Here is a 22,235-nt window from a genome sequence, read left to right as displayed (position 1 = left end):
CAAGGCCGTGGGCGTGTTGTATTTAAATTAACCGTGACCCCATGTAAATGCATGGCCGATCGAACGGCGCATGCACGCGCATGCTCAGAATCACGTTACAAATACTCCCTAAGATACGTCGGCTCAATGCTTTAGACGTGAACGTAACTTACGCCCAGCCCCATTCACATACGACTTACGCAAACAACGTAAAATACGACGCTGTTCCGACGTTTCCGACGTCCAGTCCATACCTTAACATGACTTACCCCTGCTTTATGAGGGGTAAACTTACGCCGGACGTAAGCCTCACGTAAACGGCGTAGCTAAATCCGACGGGCGCAAGTACGTTCGTGAATCGGCGTAGCTAGGTCATTTGCATATTTGACGCATAAATCTACGGAAGCGCCCCTTGTGGCCAGCGTAAATATGCACCCAAGATACAATGGCGTAAGAGACTTACGTTGGTCGTATCTTGGCCAAATTCAGGCGTAACTGCCTTTCTGAATAAGTGCATAGATATGACGGCGCTCATTTGGACTTACGACGGCGTATCTGGAGATACGCCGTCGTAAGTCCTTTCTGAATCCGGGCCTTGTACTTTATGGGCTTTTCTATGTCATTAAAGAGCTAGCATACACTAGGACAGTGTTTCTCACCCAGGGTGCTCCTGCACCCTGGGGTGCCATGTTAGTTTCCCCAGGGTGGTGCAAGCACAAGACCCAGTTTGCCCAGGATCTGAAATGGATGAGAGGGCTCTGTAATTAGGGGGACTCTTTGGTGATGGAGCACTCTGTCATGAGGGTACTCTGATGTGATGAATGGATCTCGTGTACAGGAGGAACTCTGATGTGATGGAGGGACTCTAGGATGATAGGGGGCCTCTGGTGTATAGGGGGGATTTTGATGTGATGGGGGGTATTCTGACATGAAGGTGGGACCTCTGGTGTGATCGGGGCCTCTGACGTGAAGGAGGCACTTTGATGTGATAGGACCTCTGTGAATTTCATCAAGGTGGTTGTGTGCATTGTCCCAGGCTCAGGTGTCCTACTTATAAGTAAAATGTATGTTTTTTACATTTTAGAATGGATGCCTTGAGATTTTGAATAATTGTAAAGGGTGCCACGAATCAGAAAAGGTTGAGAAACCTTGCACTTGGAAAGATAGATACAAAAAAAAGAAAACTCAGTTGCTGATCACCATAATCCTTTGGAAGAGGGGCCGGGGCAGAAGGGTGAACCACGGGTCGTTTCCTCTTCTCTACGATGGGACTCTGGAAATCCAGGGGATGTTGGTTCTCCTCCGGGGCGCAGTCTAGAGGATCTTCTCTAGTCATGGTTCTCTGTTCACTGATTATGTAGAAATTAAATGATAAATACCAACATTAGATCTGCAATTTACTGTCAGATGCTACATGGTACAGTCAAATAATAGAAGGACAGACAAGCAGTATTACAACAAGGCACTACACTACAGTATGTAGATAAGTCCACCCATACTCACACAGACCAGTATTATCACAGCAGTACATTTATAGTACAAGCCAGCATTCTTACACATACCTATGTACCCAGATAGCAAGCAATTGTGCGGTAAGTTTAAAAATGACTTGCTAAGCTATTGCTAGACTCGCCAGACTTTACTAGTTTGTTGCACAAGTCCACATTGCGTGACTCCAGATCAACTTTTTTTGAAAACATTCTGCAACTCTGCTGCAAGTTCTGGTTCAGTTATGTTGTGCAATAGTCCTCCCACCACAGAGGTCACTGTGGCTGAATTTTTATGTTGTAGACTTTTAGAGCTCTTGTGGTAGACTCACCACTGCAACTTTGCTCTTGCTATAGACTTGCTACGCAAATTTTCTATAAACTGGAAAAGTGTCAACTAGAACTTGTGCTTCAAGTGCTTTGCAAGTGTACAACTTGCCAGTGAAAATGTGATTGACGTTTTTGCGTAACGGCACATGCGCCGTCCGTGGAATTTCCCAGTGTGCATTGCTCCAAAGTACGCCGCAAGGACGTCATTGGTTTCAACGCAAACGTAAATGACGTCCAGCCCCATTCACGGACGACTTACGCAAACGACGTAACTTTTCAAATTTCGACGCGGGAACGACGGCCATACTTAACATTGGCTGCGCCTCATAGACCCAGGGGCAACTTTACGCCGGGAAAAGCCTAATGTAAACGTCGCAACTTGACTGCGTCGGCCGCGCGTACGTTCGGGAATTCGCGTATCTATCTAATTTGCATACTCAACGCGGAATTCGACGGAAGCGCCACCTAGCGGTAAAAAAAAAATGCAGTTTAGATCCGACGGCGTAAGAGACTTACGCCTGTCGGATCTAATGGATATCTATGTGTAACTGATTCTAAGAATCAGGCGCATAGATACGACGGCTCGGATTAGGACTTACGACGGCGTACATGGCGCTGCGCCATCGTAAGTCCTCTGAGAATCCGGGCCTCTGTGCCTCAGTGTCACCATCCCTGTACAAACCAGTATTATTACCATAAGGCACTCTGTAGTTCAGTCACATAATCCCAGTACAAACCAGTAATAATACAATATTTGGCACTCTCTCAATCAGTTAAACAATCCCAGCACAGACCAGTATTATTGCAGTAAGGCACTCTGTGGATCAGTCACACAATACCAGCCCAGACCAGTATCATGTTCATAAGGTACTGTTTGGATAAGTCATACAATCCCAGTATAGACCAGTATCATTACTATAAGGCACTCTATGGATTAGTCAGACAATCCCAGTACAGACCAGTATAATCACTGTAAGGCACTCTGTGGATCAGTCAAACAATCCCAGTACATACCAGTATTATTATCAAAAGGCACTCTGTGGCTCAGTCACACAATACCAGCCCAGACCAGTATTATTATCATAAGGCACCATTTGGCTCAGTCATACAATCCCAGTATAATTACTATAAGACACCCTCTAGATTAGTCATACAATCCCAGTGCAGACCAGTATTATCACTGGAAGGCACTTTGTGGATCAGTCAAACAATCCCAGTAGAGAGCAGTATTATTACCAAAAGGCACTCTGAGTATCAGTCACACAATCTTATCCCAGGCCAGTGTAATTACCATATGGCATTCTCTGTATCAATCATACAATCCCAGTACAGACCAGTATTATTACAATTAGGTACTCTGTTGATCGGTCACACAATCCCAGTACAGCCCAGTATTATTAAATCAGTCTCACCATCCCAGTGTGAACTGCTATTATTACAATAAGGCATTTTTCAGATCAATCAAACAATTCGAGTACAGCCCAGTATTCTTACGATAAGGTGCTCTGTGGATCAGTTACACAATTGTAGTACAGATCAGTATTATTATAAAAACATTAAGACACCCTGTGGGGCACAACCAAAGTGAATATTAGTATAATTACAATAAAGCACTCTGTAGATTAGTCATACAACTTCAATGTACTGCAGATGGGTTTCCATACAATGAGGAACTCTTCAGTTCAACCATATAGAAGTCGGTGTCATTCCAATAAGGCAGGGTGTGGTTCAATCATGCAATCTAGCAAGTATTTTTTATCTTTTTCAGATTGTGGAAACACAAAAACACTCACCCAAGCTCTACTACTATATTAGAGGTTGTGGCCCGGATTCTCAGAGGACTTACGACGGCGTAGCGCCATGTACGCCGTCGTAAGTCCGAATCCGACCCGTCGTATCTATGCGCCTGATTCTTAGAATCAGTTCCGCATAGATATCCATTAGATCCGAAAGGCGTAAGTCTCTTACGCCGTCAGATCTTAACTGCATTTTTTTTTTAACCGCTAGGTGGCGCTTCCGTCGATTTCTGCGTCGAGTATGCAAATTAGCTAGATACGCGAATTCCCGAACATACGCGCGGCCGACGCAGTAAAGTTACGACGTTTACGTTAGGCTTTTCCCGGCGTAAAGTTGCCCCTGCTATATGAGGCGCAGCCAATGTTAAGTATGGCCGTCGTTGCCAAGTCAAAATTTTAAAAAGTTACGTAATTTGCGTAAGTCGTCCGTGAATGGGGCTGGACGTCATTTACGTTCACGTCGAAACCAATGCCGTCCTTGCGACATCATTTGAAGCACTGGGATATTTTACGGACGGCGCATGCGCAGTTCGTTCGGCGCGGGGACGCGCTTGATTTAAGTGATACACGCCCCCTACCCGCCGAATTTGAATTCCGCCGGGTTATTTACGCTACGCCGCCGCAACTTACGAAGCAAGTGCTTTGAGAATACAGCACTTGCCTATGTAAGTTGCGGAAGCGTAACGTAAATCAGATACGTTACGCCCGCACAAAATAGCGCGGCTGTACGTGAATCTGCCCCTGTGTGAGCAGAGTTGGTGCACTGGCCGTATCATTTACTGAAAAAAAGTCCATAGTAGAAAAGCTGGTAACCCAATAGTTTCTTTAAAAGGATTTTATTTAGCACAACTGCGATGAACAATCCAGCATTATGCAAACTGTTGGCGCTATACAAATCCTGTATAATAATAATAATTAATCAAGTGATGGAGTACTGATTTCTTGTATGTTTGAAGCAGAATTTGTGAGCAGTAGAGCAGGAAGAAGACATGATCCTCCGGTATTGAGAAGTCAGTGAATTGTGGAAAGACCCTCCGCACCTCCGACCAATACTATTTAAGTTTCGGACAAGAGCAGAAAATGTGAAGTAAGGTTCCCTGTTCCTCACGGCATCTCCAGCAACGATCCGATGCCTCTGGAAAGAATATACATAGAGCCAATGGGGTGAGGTACCAATGCGTCAATAATTTGTAACTGGATTCCTGAGTACGCGCGCATATGGATAATTTGCAGTAAAAGGTGGATGATGTCCTGATGCTGGACAGATGTGAAGTTTTTATTAAGATCCCTTTCCCATTTGCGGAGACCCACTGGGGGTCCTAGGGTTTGAAAGTAGTGACCTAGCTGTAACTCCTGCCAGAAATTTAACCTGTACTGACCACCTGACTGCATCAACGTGGAGACCATGGGCCAGGTATCGGAGGTCAAAAAATGAGAACCCTGAAAACAGCCCTTCTTGAGACAGCAACGAAAGGGGCCAGCGCGGTGCCTGGAGGCAAGCTGGGTTCCCCATAATGGGGAACAGTGGTGATTGAGTGGAAGAAAGCTCAGGATTTCAGCAAGCCATAAAGCCAACTCGGAGAGTGGGGCCTATAGTGGGATGTGTCTTAAGGGAAGTTGGTAAGGCTGCATAACACTACGGCGCCCTACACAGGGGAATGGGGCTGAACTGTTGCTCAATGGTGGTCTAAAGCTTAAGATCTCCGGGCCAGATTCACGTAGCTGCGCGGCGGCGTAACGTATCTCATTTACGTTACACCGCCGCAAGTTTTCAGCGCAAGTGCTTGATTCACAAAGCACTTGCCTGTAAACTTGCGGCGGCGTAGCGTAAATGCATTCGGCACAAGCCCGCCTAATTCAAATGGGGCGTGTACCATTTAAATTAGGCGCGTTCCCGCGCCGAACGTACTGCGCATGCTCCGTTTTGTAATTTCCCGCGGTGCTTTGCGCGAAATGACGTCGCCCCGACGTAATGTTTTGAACGGCGACGTGCGTTACGTCCTTTCGTATTCCCGGACGACTTACGCCAAAAAATTCGATGCGGGAACGATGGCCATACTTTAACATGGGCTGTCTATTTTTCGTGGATCGCCGTAAACAGCCAATTAGCATACCCGACGCAGAAAACGACGCAAACTCCACCCAGCGGGCGCCGAAGTATTGCATCCTAAGATCCGAAGGCGTACGAAGCCGTACGCCTGTCGGATCTTAGGCAAATGCCGTTGTATCTTTGTTTGTGAATTCAAAATAAAGATACGACGCGGCAAATTTGAAAGTACGCCGGAGTATCAGCAGATTCTCCGGCGTACTGTTCCTGTGAATCTGGCCCTCCATATCTACACTAGTCGATAACTCTGCCAAGGTGGGCAGCTTGGTAGTATTTAAATGCATCTGGGACAGCTACTCCGCCATAACATTTTGGCAGTGTCAGAAGGCGTCTACAAAGCCTCAGTCGTTTATGAGCCCATATAAACTTGGTAAAAAGGGCATTGATTCGACGAAAGAAGGCAGAGGGAATGGAGATGGGTAATGTCTGAAAGAGATACATGAAACGTCAGTAAGATACTCATTTAATGACGTTACAGCAGCCAAACCAAGAGTGTCCGGCTTATCTTTTCTACTATGGATTTTTTCAGATTGTACCTATCTCATTCATCTTTGGAATGTCATTTCTTTAGCACATCTAAAGCGGAGTTCCGGCCATAATTTCACTTTTTAAATATAAATACCCAAGCTTAATGTATTCTAGTAAAGTTAGTCTGTAAACTAAGGTCCGTTTTGTTAGGTTGTTACAGCATTTAGACACTTTATAAAATAGAAATTGACTGGGGCCATCTTAAGTGTGGGCATCATGAAGCCAGACTGTATGACTTCCTAGATTTCAGCCTTGCAGATCTCGCACATGCTCAGTGCTGCACAAGCAGTGTCAGATCAGGTTTCAGCACCTGTGCTGTCCAAGTCACATGATTCTTTGAGACTGGGGAGTGCACAGACTCCTGGAAAGTTACACCCACTACATTCCCAGGAGTCTGTGCGGTGTAGGTTAGGAAGCATTAAGCACCTAGGTGCAGGAAGAGGGAAGATTAACTATTCTGCCTAGCAACAACACTTTGAAGGCATCTAAAAAAAAAAAAATTTGTAAAGGACTAATGACATTTTTTTAAAACTACTGATGTAATGTTATTTTTATGGGTGGAACTCCACTTTAAAGAACATAAAATCATACAATTTATGTACAAATCAGTGTTATAAAATCCCTTTGTGATCCATGCATACAATCCCATTACAGACCAGTGTGGTTATGATAGGACGCCCTGTGGTTAGGTCATACAATCTCATTGAAGATCAGCGTCAATACTGCCTGTGTTGACTTGGGGTTTTGTTTGCTACAACCTAGATTTGCATTTCCATACAAGGGCTATAAGATTACAAAACCCACTTGAAGCATGTCAACTGCGGGTTAGAACAAGGTTAAGTGCAGGTTAAATACAACTGTCAATGAATTCTGAATGATCTCAGAAGCTTCTCAAAGTGGTGCCATTGACACCAGCCCAAAGCCCAAATGACACAGACCCTTACAAGAATGGAATCTGTGCTTCAATCATAGAACCTTAGTAAAGGCCAACGTCATAACAGCACTCCACAGTTTATTCATACTGTCCTGATATAAAACTTTATGGTTCATATTCATCCAATAAGCACCAATTTGATTATAATTAGGATTAGTAACACAATCTCAGTACGGATAAGTTCTGCTAAAGTAAGCCACTCTTTGGGTTGTACTTCAGTTGTTAAAGGGGAGTTCCACCCACAATTTCACTTTTTAAATATAAATACCCCTGTAATACACAAGCTTAATGTATTCTAGTAAAGTTAGTCTGTAAACTAAGGTCCGTTTTGTTAGGCTGTTACAGCATTTAGATTTATAATCTAGTTTATAAGCTAGAAATAGACCGTGGCCATCTTAAGTGTGGGCATCATGAAGCCAGACTGTATGACTTCCTGGATTTCAGCTTTGCAAATCTTGCACATGCGCAAGCACAAGCAATGTAATAGGTTTCAGTCAGGTTTGCAAGGACTACTGGGAAATATGATGCCTATCCCAGAAACCCTTGCAAATAGCCTAGGCAAATAAGGAGGAGAAAGTAATGAAGGACTACAAAATAAAGGTATTTACAAGCAACAAATTAAATAAAAATTGTCCATTCTGAACACTATGAGATTAGAGCATGCAGCACAGACAAACATAAAAAAAATGGGTGGAACTCCACTTTAAGTTACTGCACTGGCAGTTGTCTCTTTACATTAAATACGGTTGCAAAATTGGACAGCATCAATAGCCTGGCAGTGGTCATGGCTGTGAATGTGCCTGGCAGTGCCATCAATAATGTGTAACACCAACGCACAGTCTTAGTTCTTGCTGAGTACATAAGGCCTTGATGAAGGTCCCGTCACTGTCTGAGGGTTCGGTTAGCCTAGGGGATTATTATAATTGTCTCCTTGTGCTGCCAATTCCTTTCTGAAAACAGTAGGACACTTTCAGACTTATTAAATATAATGGCTCAAAATGAAATGAAAATGTGTAAAGTGTAGGAACCAATCAACGTCTATCTTTTTTTGTCAATAACCTACAATAACCTCATATATGATTGGCTGCTATAGATTACTGAGCTTGGTACGTTCATATTAAATTAGTCTGCATATGGATACATTACTTTTTATGCAACACAAAATATTCCAACACAATCCCAGTACAGACCAAACTAGTATTATTACCATTATGCACTCTATGGATCAGTCACACAATCCCAGTACAGACCAGTATTATTACCATAAGGTAAGGTGACCAGATTTTTTAAATGAAATCCGGGGACATATTCAATATTTTTTTTTTATTTTTTACTAGCAATGTCGGCAATCGGCGACTCTCTGCCCGTTGCCGCCGCCGCCCGCCTTACAGCCTGTCAAGTCTTACTCTCCGGGCCCCGGCTACTACTGGGTGGGGAGAGGAAGAAGATCAATCTCCCAAGGAAGGCAAGGAGATAAGCAGGCAGGCGGCTGGCCGGGGCTTGAGCCAAGGCAGAAGAACATGCGAGCGGAGCTGAATGGGCATGCACCCGAAACTGAAGAAATATTCCCTCCGCTCTGACCAGCACATGATCATCAGAAAGGGACACAGATAATGGAAAAAAAATACACCCCCTAAGCTAGTAGGAGCGACAGAGCAGGGGTGTGCAATTCAGATTTTTTATTTTTAATTCTGCACTGGCTGTCTTTAAATTTGCCTCAGCCCCTGTTCAAATCCAACCCGGGGAAAAAAACAGGGACTGACTTGGTCTGGGGACAGTGTCCTCAATTCAGGGACTGTCCCCGGGGAAACCGGGGATGTCTGGTCACCCTACCATCAGTCACACAATCCCAGTACAGACCAGTATTATTACCATAAGGCACTCAGTCACACAATTCCAATACAGACTATTATTATTACAACAATTCACACAATCCCAGTAGAGACCAGCATAATTACAGTAAGGTTTTCTGTAAATCAGTCACACCATCCCAGTACAGACCAGTGTTATTAGTATAAGGCACTCTGTGGATCAGTCACACAATCCAATACAGACCAGTTTTATTGAAGTAAGTCTCACTATCCCAGTACAGACCAGTTTTATTGAAGTAAGTCACACTATCCCAGTACAGACCAGTTTTGTTACAATAAGGCACTCTGTGAATTAGTCACAATCCCAATACAGACTAGTGATCACAGTAGGGCACTCTATGGATCATTCACACAACCCCAGTACAGGTAAGTATTACTATAGTAAGGGATCCCGTGAATCCGTTACACCATCCCAGTACAGTCCAGTATTATTACCACAAGGCACTCTATGGATCAGTCACACCATCCCAGTACAGACCAGTATTATTACAATAAGGCATTCTATGGATCAGTCACACCATCCCAGTACAGACCAGTATCATTACAATGAGGCATGTCACAGTCACAATCCCAATACAGACCAGTTAGAGTAAGGCACTCTGTGGATCACTCACACAAACCCAGTACAGACCAGTATTATTACCATAAGGCACTCTGTGGATCAGTCACAAAATCCCAGTACAGACCAGTATTACTACAGTACGGCACTTTGTGGATCAGTCACACCATCCCTGTATAAACCAGTATTATAACAATAAGACAATCTGTGGATCAGTCACACAATACCAGTATAGACCCATTTTATTACAATAAAGCACTCTATGGATCAGTTACATCATCTGAGTAGAGACCAGTATTATTACAATCAGGCACACCAACCCAATACAGACAAGTATCATAGGCGTGTGCACAGTGTGTGACGGTAGTGCCTGGGCACCCCCTAATTACCCTGTGTGGTGCTGATTCCCCCTGCTTTCCCCCCCATGCAGTGTTGCCAGCTTCCCTCCTCTCCTCTTAGGAGCAGGGAAGGGGCTGGTAAATATTTCATAAACCGGCCTTCCTTTTCTGAATGAACACAGGGCTCCTAAAAAGAAATTAATAAAAAATAATATTGTAAAACATAATAAAACAAATGACATCCTCCACTGACCTACTGACACCAATCGTTGCTCTACTGACACCCTCCACTGCTCTACTGACAACGTCTACTGTCCTACTTACACCGTCCACTGCTCTGCTCATATACAAGCATGTGTGTTTGTGCTCTGGGGTGCACACTAATGCAATAGGCTGCACACACCAATGACCAGTATCATTGCAATAAGGCACTCAGTTAAAACATCCCAGTACAGATCAGTATTATTACACAATAAGGCCCTCTGTGGATCTGTCACACCAGTTCCATATTTCAGTAGCTTTATTCTGATCTGCAGGGTTTTTTTTTTCATTAGTACCGGCACCTCCAGCACTGAATGTATGCAAGGGGTGCTGGGGTGTGCTGAAGGGTCTACTGGTGCCGGTTGCTGGGGAATCTATTGTAGCTGGAGGGGGTCTATTTTTACACAGGGTGTCTATTGTTGCTGAGGAAGTCAATTGTTGCTGGGGGTGGGTCTTATGTTGCTTGGAGGTCAGTTGTTCCTGGCAGAGATCTACGGTTAGGGGAATGATCTATTGTTGCTGGGGCTGTGGGGAGATCTGTTGTTGCTGCCAGAGGTCTAATGTTGCTGGGGGAAATTATGCCGCAGGTGGTCCATTGTTGTTGGGGGGGGGGGGGGTATATTGTTACAATAGGGAATTCATATTTGCTATTGTCTTCCTGATTCACCACCCAGGCCAATCAGAAAGCAGGGCCGGTCTTAAGACCCGGTTGGCTGAGAGGAGAAGCAACCGTATTGGCCAGGAGCAGGGGGGAGGCACAGAGAAGAAGACGCAGAGGAAAGATGCCGAAACTGCCCACTACCTGAAATGGGTAAGTGCGGGGCTGATGGGCGGACGGATGGGTAAGCAACGGGTGGGGGGCTTTGTATGACTATCGACCGAGCGATGGGGGGGCATTTGACTGAACAAACGGGCTGGGGGATTAGGTGATTTGTCTGCTGCCCCCCCCCCCTCAAAATGTAGCAACAACCACCCCTGGTTAGGGTCGAATAAAGTACCCTCCCAGACAAGTCTGTTCCTAACTAATCTAAGGCAGCCCATAGATCAGGGGTCTCCAAACAAAAGGCCTTCAGACTTTAGAGGGGTAACCATGCTCTGCTATATTTAATTAGCATAGCATAAAAAACTCTTCTACCCTGGTTGATTCAACGTTTCTATAAATTAGCAGATTAGTTTAGGGATGAACCTCCCTTCCTATGAATGTCACTGGCCAAACATTTGGTGATTTGTAGAATCTCTGTACGGACCAGAATAATTAGAATAGGACATCTCTGTATAGACCAGTATCATTAGCATAGGACATCTGTGTTTGAACCAGTATCTTAGAATAGGACATGTCTGTACAGACCAGTACTATTAGAATTGGGTATCATTGTAGAGACCAGTGTCAATAAATAGTACATCTTTGTACAGACCAGTATAATTAGTATAGGACATCTCTGTACAGACCACCAGTATTTTTAGAACTGGACATCTGTGTAAGGACCAGTATCAATGTAATAGGACATCTGAGTATGGACCAGTATAATTAGAATGGGGCATCTCTGTACAGACCAGTATGATCAGAATAGGAAATATATGTATGGATCAGTATAATTAGAATAGAACATTTCTGTACAGACCAGTAGAATTGGGCATCATTGTAGAGACCAATGTCATTAAATAGGACATCTCTGTACAGACGAATATAATTAGAATAGGACATCTCTGTACAAACCAGTATCAATATAATAGGACATCTGTGTATGGACCAATATAATTAGAATTTGACATGTCTGTACAGACCAGTATCTATATAATAAGACATCTCTGTACAGACCAGTACTGTGTGTATTGGGCATCATTGCAGATACCAGTGTCATTAAATAGGACCTCTCTGTACAGACCAGTATCTATATAATAAGACATCTCTGTACAGACCAGTACTATTTGTATTGGGCATCATTGCAGATACCAGTGTCATTAAATAGGACTTCTCTGTACAGACCAGTATGATTAGAATAGGACATTTATGTACAGACCAATATGATAAGAAGAGGACCTCTCAATATAATAGGCCATCTGTGTATGGACCAGCATAATTAGAATCGGACATGTTTACACAGACCAGTATCTATATAATAAGACATACAGACCAAAACTCTTAGGCCCCATACACACGAGAGGATTTATCCGTGGATACGGTCCACCGGACCGTTTCCGTGGATAAATCCTCTCGAGGATTTTGATCCGATGGAGTGTACTCACCATCGGATCGAAATCCGCGCCGAAATCCCATTGCGATGACGTGTCGCGCCGTCGCCGCGATGATGACGCGGCGACGTGCGCGACGCTGTCATATAAGGAATTCCACGCATGCGTCGAATCATTACGACGCATGCGGGGGATTGATTCGGACGGATTGATCCGGTGAGTCTGTACAGACCAGCGGATCAATCCGTTGGGATGGATTCAAGCGGATAGATTTGAAAGCATGTCTTCAAATTTTTATCCGCTGGAAATCCATCCCAGGTGATAAAAATCCGCGGAAACAGATCCGCTGGATTGTACACACCAGGGGATCTATCCGCTGGAGCCGGTCCGCGGATCAATTCCAGCGGATGGATCCTCTCGTGTGTATGGGGCCTTAGAATTGGGCATCATTGCAGATACCAGTGTCATTAAATTGGACCTCTCTGTACAGATCAGTATGATTAGAATAGGACCTCTCTATACGGACCAATGTGATTAGAATAGGACCTCTCTATACAGATCAGTATGATTAGAATAGGACCTTTCTGTACAGACCAGTATGATTAGAATATGACCTCTCTGTATGAACCAGTATGATTTAGAATAGGACCTCTCGGTACAGACCAGTATGATTAGAATAGGACCTCTCTATAGAGACCAGTATGATTAGAATAGGACCTCTCTATACAGACCAGTATGATTAGAATAGGACCTCTCTATACAGACCAGTATGATTAGAATAGGACCTCTCTATACAGACCAGTATGATTAGAATATGACCTCTCTGTATGAACCAGTATGATTAGAATAGGACCTCTCTGTACAGACCAGTATGATTAAAATAGGACCTCTCTATAGAGACCAGTATGATTAGAATAGGACCTCTCTATACAGACCAGTATGATTAGAATAGGACCTCTCTATACAGACCAGTATGATTAGAATAGGACCTCTCTATACAGACCAGTATGATTAGAATATGACCTCTCTGTACAGACCAGTATGATTAGAATAGGACCTCTCTGTATGGACCAGTATGATTAGAATAGGAACTCTTTGTACAGACCAGTATGATTAGAATATGACCTCTCTGTACAGACCAGTATGATTAGAATAGGACCTCGCTGTACAGACCAGTATGATTAGAATAGGACCTCGCTGTACAGACCAGTATGATTATAATAGGACCTCTCTATACAGACCAGTATGATTAGAATAGGACCTCGCTGTACAGACCAGTATGATTAGAATAGGACCTCTCTATACAGACCAGTATGATTAGAATTGGACACATAGGCCCAGATTCACTAAAAAAACGCCTATCTTTAGGCGGGCGTAGTGTATCTCAGATACACTACTTCGCTGTAACTTTGAGTGGCAGGTCCCGTATTCAGAAACATTTTCCGCTCTAAGTTACGGCGCTGTTCCGAAGTCCATACCTAACATTGGTACGCCTCACCTACGCCTCATAGAGCAGGGGTAACTATATGCCTAAAAAAGCCTTACGCAAACGACGTAAAAAAATGCGCCGGCCGCACCTACGTTTGAGAATCGGCGTATCTAGCTCATTACCATATTTGATGCGTAAATCGACGGAAGCGCCACCTAGCGGCCAGCGTAAATATGCAACTTGGATACGACGGCGTAAGAGACTTACGCCGGTCGGATCTAATACAAATCTATGCGTAACTGATTCTATGAATCAGGTGCATAGATACGACGCCTCAAACTCAGTTACGACGGCGTATCTGGAGATACGTCGGCGTAACTCGTACGAGAATCTGGGCCATTGGGGATAAGTATCTAAATCCCAGTCCGGAATCAGTACTATAAGACCCTAGAGGCGTTCTATTGTTGCATTTATTACCAGTATCCTATGAACATAAGAAAAGGGAATGTGTTTTTTATAGTGACAATACTGTGAAGATTAGTTTCCACAATACAAAGCCCTTGTCTTTCACTGACATTCCACACCATGGAATAATCCCGATGTGACGGCCATTCACCCACATCCAGTCTGCAGCCAGCACACAGAACTCTGCAGCTTGCAATGCAATCAATGTGAACACAAGATGGTGATTGTAGCAGACAGACAAAGCTTCTCTCCACAGTCAGAGAGGTGGGACAGAGCCAGGCTACCATCCAGGGCCCGTCACCCAAGCTGCTAGATTATTCCAAGGAAGGTGGTGTCTGGACATGTCCCCGGGCATAGAGCCAGGGCTAGCGGGGCAGCACAGGACAAACAGGGGGCAGAGAAAAGAGGAGATTTAGATGCAGGGAGAGGTGTGTGGGGTGTACGAGAAATGGGGACTCTTTCTCTTGTTGGAAAAAGAAAAACATAGAGCCAGGGCATTAAATAACGTGGAAAAATAAAAAAGTAAGATAAGAGGGGATATCTAAGGGTGAGGATAAGGGGTTAAAAACAAGAAGAGCAATGGAATAGAAAAGGGGAGAAATGTAAATATGTCTGAGTGACATGATCTATATACAGTCACATTACCGAAGAGAACCTGTCACTGGTGTCTGATAACAGAGTAACATGTATTTTGGAACAGACCAAATAATACATTAGGGTGCAGGGGCAGAGAACAGAGAGAGGAAATGGATATATATTTGGAAGAAAGGAAGGAAGGGAGGGAGGAAGGAAGGAAGGAAGGAGACAGAGGAAAAGAAGGACACAGAGATAATGAAGGGTGAAAGCAGGTCAGCGAGAGGGACAGGGGAGAGGGCACATGATAGTAAGGGGAGGGATAGAGGGATGGAGGAGGAGAGCCAGCAGAGACACTGTATAGAAAATAGGGAGGAAGGAAAGGAAGGAAGGAAAGAAGGAAAGGAAGGGAGAAAAGAAGAGAGAAAAGAAGGAAAGAAAGGAAGGGAGAAAAGAAGGAAAGAAAGGAAGGGAGACAGGAAAGGAAGGAAAGAAAAAAAGGAAGGAAAGAAGGAATGAAGGAAGGAAAGAAAAAAAGGAAGGAAGGAATGAAGGAAGGAAAGGAAAGGAAGGAAGGAAGGAAGGGGAAGGAAAGAAAGGAAGGAAGGAAAGGAAAAGAAAGAAGGAAGGAAGGAAGGAAGGAAGGAAGGAAGAAAGGAAGAAAGGAAGAAAGGAAGAAAGGAAGAAAGGAAGAAAGGAAGAAAGAAAGAAAGAAAGAAAGAAAGAAAGAAAGAAAGAAAGAAAGAAAGAAAGAAGGAAGACACAGATATAAGTAAGGGCAGGGCTGGACTGGGACAGAAATTTGGCCCTGGACTTCATCCAGACTGGCCCACTTTGACAGCTCTCTCCCATGGCGGCCGGGCAACACCCGCACCCCCTCTCCCCCTTTACTAGCCACTAGCCGTTCTACTTTATAAGAGTAGAACGGCTGGTACTGGTACTCTTATAGGCAGTACCAGTGGGGAAGCTAGACATTATTTCACCCGGGGCAAAGAATCAGTTTGGTGCACCCCCCCCCCGCATGGGACAAGATTAGGCAGAAGTGAGAAACTCCCAGGCCATAGCTGTTGAGTCAGCTGTCTGTCCCCTCCCCCATGCTCCTCTGGTCCTCCGCCTGCTCCTCCCCCTGCTTCTCTGTTCCCCCCCAGGTGAGCACTGTGGGAAGGGAGAGACAGAGGAGCAGAGGGGGGCAGCAGTCCGCTGTCACTGAAGCCGGCCCACTGAGACATCGGCCCACCGGGAAACTCCCTGTAGTCCCAGTGGCCAGTCCATCCCTGAGTAAGGGTGAAAGCAGGACAATGAGAGGGAGAGGGGAGAGGGCACATGATAGTATGGTAAAGGAAAGAGGGAGAAATGAGGAGAGCCATCAGAGACACTGTACACTGTACAAAGAGAGAAGAAGAAAGGAGAAGAGATTGTTCAGACAGTAAATAAAAGAGGAAGAAGAGATGAGAGGAGACACAGCATAGTAACAAAACTATAGAAGGAAAAAGGAAGAAACAAGGCACAGACAGCAAATAATGAAAAGTATAGTAAAAACATAAAAAGGGAGAAATGGCACAGACACAGCATAGTAGGAGAAAAGAAGGCACAGGGACAAAGTGTCGTAAAAGAAGAGAGATAGGGAAAGAAAGAAAGAAAGAAAGAAACAAACAAACATAGGATGAGATGTGACATAGATATACAATATATAAAGAAGAAAGAGAGTGGGAGAAAAAAAGAAAAGAAGGCAGTGTAGTAAAAAGAGAGAAAGGGGGAGAAAGGAGAAAAGGCAGATACACAGTATAGTAACAAGAGAAATAGAGATGAAAAAAATGAGGAGACTGGGCAGCTAGATAGTACAGTATAAAAAAAAAAAAAAGAAAGGGGGAAAGGATAAAAGGCATAGAGACATATAACAAGAAAAAAGGAGAGTGGAGAAAGAAAGACAGGAGGCACAGAGACACGAGAGACACGAGAGAGAGAGAGAGAGAGAGAGAGAGAGAGAGAGAGAGAGAGAGAATGAATATGAGGAGTCATGCACAGGACACAAGAGAGAAATTGACTGTAAGAAAACTGGTGTACAGGACAGAGGTAAAAAAAAGATTAAGGCAAAAAGGAGAAGACAGAACAGAGTTAAAGATGTAAGAATTTGAGAAGGAGAGGGGGGTGGGGTATGGGAGGATTCTGGATGAAGATTGGAAGATGGAAGTCAATGAGTCATTATAGAGGATGGTAATAATGTTAATCATGGAGTCTCGAGGAGTCAGTTAATCACTCAAGTATATTACACCTTTATTGACCTGTTTTCATCTACAGACTGTATACAGATGGATCTTATCTCTCCTATATTCCCTCTGTATCTTCATCCCTCCTACATGACAACTGTTCAGAGCACTGAAATATTCCCATTTATATATTCATACCTGCTGCTGTATAATAACTCACTGCAGTCACCTTCCTATATCTAGCAGTGTTTATGTATAGCTATCCTACCTTCTATATAACCACCTTTCTCTGTATCCTTTTGTATCAACCTCTCTACTCATCTTTCTGTATATATCCTGTATACCTACCTCTTTACATATCTGTCTATACCTACCTCTGTGCATATCTGTCTGTATATACCCTCTACCTACCTCTCTCTATATCCATCTGTGTGTCTACCTTATTATACCTGTTCCTTCAACCCTCTATATCTACCCCTCTACACCTACTACTCTTCATATCTATCTGCACATACCCTGTATACCTAACTTTCTATCTGTATATACCCTGTATACCTACCTATTTACCTATCTGTATACCTACCTTTCTATCTGTATATACCCTGTATACCTACCTCTTTGCCTATCTGTATACCTACCTTTCTATCTGTATATACCCTGTATACCTACCTTTCTATCTGTATATACCCTGTATACCTACCTATTTACCTATCTGTATACCTACATTTCTATCTGTATATACCCTGTATACCTACCTCTTTGCTTATCTGTATACCCACCTTTCTATCTGTATATACCCTGTATACCTACCTATTTACCTATCTGTATACCTACCTTTCTATCTGTATATACCCTGTATACCTACCTTTCTATCTGTATATATCCTGTATACCTACCTTTCTATCTGTATATATCCTGTATACCTACCTTTATATCTGTATATATCCTGTATGCCTACCTTTCTATCTGTATATACCCTGTATAGCTACCTCTTTGCCTATCTGTATACCTACCTTTTTATCTGTATATACCCTGTATACCTACCTTTCTATCTGTATATACCCTTTATACCTACCTCTTTGCTTATCTGTATACCCACCTTTCTATCTGTATATACCCTGTATACCTACCTATTTACCTATCTGTATACCTACCTTTCTATCTGTATATACCCTGTATACCTACCTTTCTATCTGTATATATCCTGTATACCTACCTTTCTATCTGTATATATCCTGTATACCTACCTTTATATCTGTATATATCCTGTATGCCTACCTTTCTATCTGTATATACCCTGTATAGCTACCTCTTTGCCTATCTGTATACCTACCTTTTTATCTGTATATACCCTGTATACCTACCTTTCTATCTGTATATACCCTGTATACCTACCTCTTTACCTATCTGTATACCTAAATGTCTACCTTACTATATCTATCCATTGATCCCTCTATATCTACCCCTCTACACCTACTACTCTTCATATCTATCTGCACATACCCTGTATACCTAACTTTCTATCTGTATATACCTTGTATACCTACCTCTTTGCCTATCTGTATACCTACCTTTCTATCTGTATATACCCTGTATACCTACCTATTTACCTATCTGTATACCTAACTCTCTACATATGTATCTGTATATGCCCTGTATACCTACCTCTATACATATCTGTCTGTATATACCCTCCATACCTACCTTTCTCTATATCCCTCTGTATGTCTTCCTTACTATATCTATCCATTGATCCCTCTATATCTACCCCTCTAAACCTACTACTCTTCATATATGCACATACCCTGTATAGCTTCCTCTCTAAGTATCTAAATTTCTCTACATATGTATCTGTATATACCCACCTTACCATACCTATCCTTTGTTCCCTCTTCCTCAATACCTCCATCTCTACATATCTATCTGTATACACCCCTGTCTACCTACCTCTCTCTATATCCCTCTGTATTCCTACCTTACTATACCTGTTGATTTGATCCATCTATATCTGTCTGTACATCCTGTATACATCAACTGTATACCTTTTTGTATATACCTCCATGCACCTACCTCATTACATAACCATCCATGTATTATTTTAAATACCTACCTTGCTAGATGCATGAGAGTACTTATCTCCCTACATACATATCCACATATCTTTCTATTTATTTCTCTATACATACAAATCTGTATCTGTCTGTATACCTAGATCTCTACATACCTACACATTGATCTGTCTGTATACCTTCCTTATCCCATTGATACTACGCCTCTCTCCATGCCTACCTACCTGTCTGTGCCTCACCCTCTGTGTGTATGCCTCGTCAGCTTTTTTTTTTACAATATTTACATACCTTTGTATCTCTTGGTATACTGAGACTGTATGTCTTACTCTGTGCACCTACCCACTAATCACTGTGCTGCTCTCCTTGCACTGTACACCTACCTATCAGTATCCCATTCATTGTACCTTCTTCTCTATAAATATCACTACTAGGCCTTTTCTTCTATATCTAGCATGCAGCTATTTCTTATTTATTTTTTTGTTACGGCATGTTACATATTTTATATACATTTTGATACACATTGGCTACGTTCTCTCGGGTTATGTATACGTCGGTCTAGATGTGATTAATATCTTGGTTCTATGCCCTATTCATCTTCTAGATACCATTGTCTCCTATGGGAGGTATGGAGGCAGACTCACCCAGGCCTTGCTCTATCACAGACTGCTGTCCTTGGTCCTGATTCACCTGATGCTGAGCCCTGGTCCTCCTCTCCTCCTGATCAGGTGGATGATGGTCCTGATGCTGTGCCCTGCTATCAGCCGGGCGATGGTCCTGATGCTGTGTCCTGCTATCAGCCGGGCGATGGTCCTGATGCTGGTCCTGTTATCCTGATGTTGTTTCTTTCATTCCTGCGTCACTGAGATGCTGGGGAACTGTGCAGATAATGAGAGGGAGGAGAGATGGGAGGAGGGGAGAGCCACAGCAGAGGAGGCAGGGAGAGCAGACGCCAGAGGAGGGGTGGAGGTTCTAGGGAGACAAAAATACATTGTGAGGGTGTCATGAGACAGCAAGAGAGGTCGTGGAAGCATAACGAGACAGCAAGAGACCTACATGGAAGCATAACGAGACAGCAAGAGACTATTGCAAAAACAAAGACATAAATAAGGATGGCGATGTGACATTTGTAGAGAATTCAATGGTAACTGAAGTGACAATAAGCAATATCCTTATTCTCCAAAAATAAAACCATCCACATCCACTACTTAATGGCCCCCGTAATCTACAGGGAGTGCAGAATTATTAGGCAAGTTGTATTTTTGAGGATTAATTTTATTATTGAACAACAACCATGTTCTCGATGAACACAAAAAACTCATTAATATCAAAGCTGAATATTTTTGGAAGTAGTTTTTAGTTTGTTTTTAGTTTTAGCTATTTTAGGGGGATATCTGTGTGTGTAGGTGACTATTACTGTGCATAATTATTAGGCAACTTAACAAAAAAAAAAATATATATCCATTTCAATTATTTATTTTTACCAGTGAAACCAATATAACATCTCAACATTCACAAATATACATTTCTGACATTCAAAAACAAAACAAAAACAAATCAGTGACCAATATAGTCACCTTTCTTTGCAAGGACACTCAAAAGCCTGCCATCCATGGATTCTGTCAGTGTTTTGATCTGTTCACCATCAACATTGCGTGCAGCAGCAACCACAGCCTCCCAGACACTGTTCAGAGGCCTCGTACACACGACAGAGTTTCTCGGCAGAATTCAGCGAGAAACTCGGTCAGAGCCGGATTCTGCCGAGAAACTCTGTCGTGTGTACACTTTCGGCCCGATGGAGCCGCCGAGGAACTCGTCGAGAAAATAGAGAACATGTTCTCTATTTTCTCGTTGTTCTATGGGAGAACTCGGCCCGCCGAGCTCCTCGGCGGCTTCAGGGCTGAACTCGCCGAGGAACTCGACGTGTTTGGCACGTCGAGTTCCTCGGCCGTGTGTACGAGGCCAGAGAGGTGTACTGTTTTCCCTCCTTGTAAATCTCACATTTGATGATGGACCACAGGTTCTCAATGGGGTTCAGATCAGGTGAACAAGGAGGCCATGTCATTAGTTTTTCTTCTTTTATACCCTTTCTTGCCAGCCACGCTGTGGAGTACTTGGACGCGTGTGATGGAGCATTGTCCTGCATGAAAATCATGTTTTTCTTGAAGGATGCAGACTTCTTCCTGTACCACTGCTTGAAGAAGGTGTCTTCCAGAAACTGGCAGTAGGACTGGGAGTTGAGCTTGACTCCATCCTCAACCCGAAAAGGCCCCACAAGCTCATCTTTGATGATACCAGTCCAAACCAGTACTCCACCACCACCTTGCTGGCGTTTGAGTCGGACTGGAGCTCTCTGCCCTTTACCAATCCAGCCACGGGCCCATCAAGACTCACTCTCATTTCATCAGTCCATAAAACCTTAGAAAAATCATTCTTGAGATATTTCTTGGCACAGTCTTGACGTTTCAGCTTGTGTGTCTTGTTCAGTGGTGGTCGTCTTTCAGCCTTTCTTACCTTGGCCATGTCTCTGAGTATTGCACACCTTGTGCTTTTGGGCACTCCAGTGATGTTGCAGCTCTGAAATATGGCCAATCTGGTGGCAAGTGGCATCTTGGCAGCTGCACGCTTGACTTTTCTCAGTTCATGGGCAGTTATTTTGCGCCTTGGTTTTTCCACGCGCTTCTTGCGACCCTGTTGACTATTTTGAATGAAACGCTTGATTGTTCGATGATCACGCTTCAGAAGCTTTGCAATTTTAAGAGTGCTGCATCCCTCTGCAAGATATCCTGTCAAGTCCTTCTTTTGACCCATTTTGCCAAAGGAAAGGAAGTTGCCCAATAATTATGCACACCTGATATAGGGTGTTGATGTCATTAGACCACACCCCTTCTCATTACAGAGATGTACATCACCTAATATGCTTAATTGGTAGTAGGCTTTCGAGCCTATACAGCTTGGAGTAAGACAACATGCATAAAGAGGATGATGTGGTCAAAATACTCATTTGCCTAATAATTCTGCACTCCCTGTATCTTTCATGAAATTGTTTCTTATCCCCGGTTCGCAGCGATGCGCTGCGAATTTAAAGCGGTACGCTGATTTCTGTTTGCCA

The 22,235-nt window shown here is 43.5% G+C and overlaps 1 protein-coding gene across 3 annotated transcripts in view; it reads right to left on the bottom strand.

Moving 5' to 3' along the window:
• CLIP3 (CAP-Gly domain containing linker protein 3) overlaps positions 1-20,040 on the bottom strand; it is a 65,444-nt gene extending 45,404 nt beyond the window's left edge. Inside the window, exons 1-2 of one of the 3 annotated variants that reach the window (XR_005743510.1) lie at positions 19,768-20,040; positions 1,180-1,328 (exon numbers count right to left, since the gene is read on the bottom strand). Coding sequence is in view for 2 of the 3 variants with exons in the window: in XM_040323314.1 (XP_040179248.1) it covers positions 1,180-1,315 (136 nt within the window). In the remaining variant the exon portion in view is untranslated. The remainder of the gene's footprint in view (positions 1-1,179; positions 1,329-19,767) is intronic. The other 2 variants (XM_040323314.1, XM_040323315.1) reach the window with 2 other exon arrangements.
• Between the last annotated feature and the right edge of the window lie 2,195 nt (positions 20,041-22,235).

This window comes from Rana temporaria, chromosome 9 (assembly GCF_905171775.1).
Source record: "Rana temporaria chromosome 9, aRanTem1.1, whole genome shotgun sequence".
In the NCBI taxonomy this organism is placed as follows: domain Eukaryota; kingdom Metazoa; phylum Chordata; class Amphibia; order Anura; family Ranidae; genus Rana; species Rana temporaria.
Note: the sequence above shows the minus strand (reverse complement) of the source record. Positions and strands in the feature narration are given on the sequence as shown.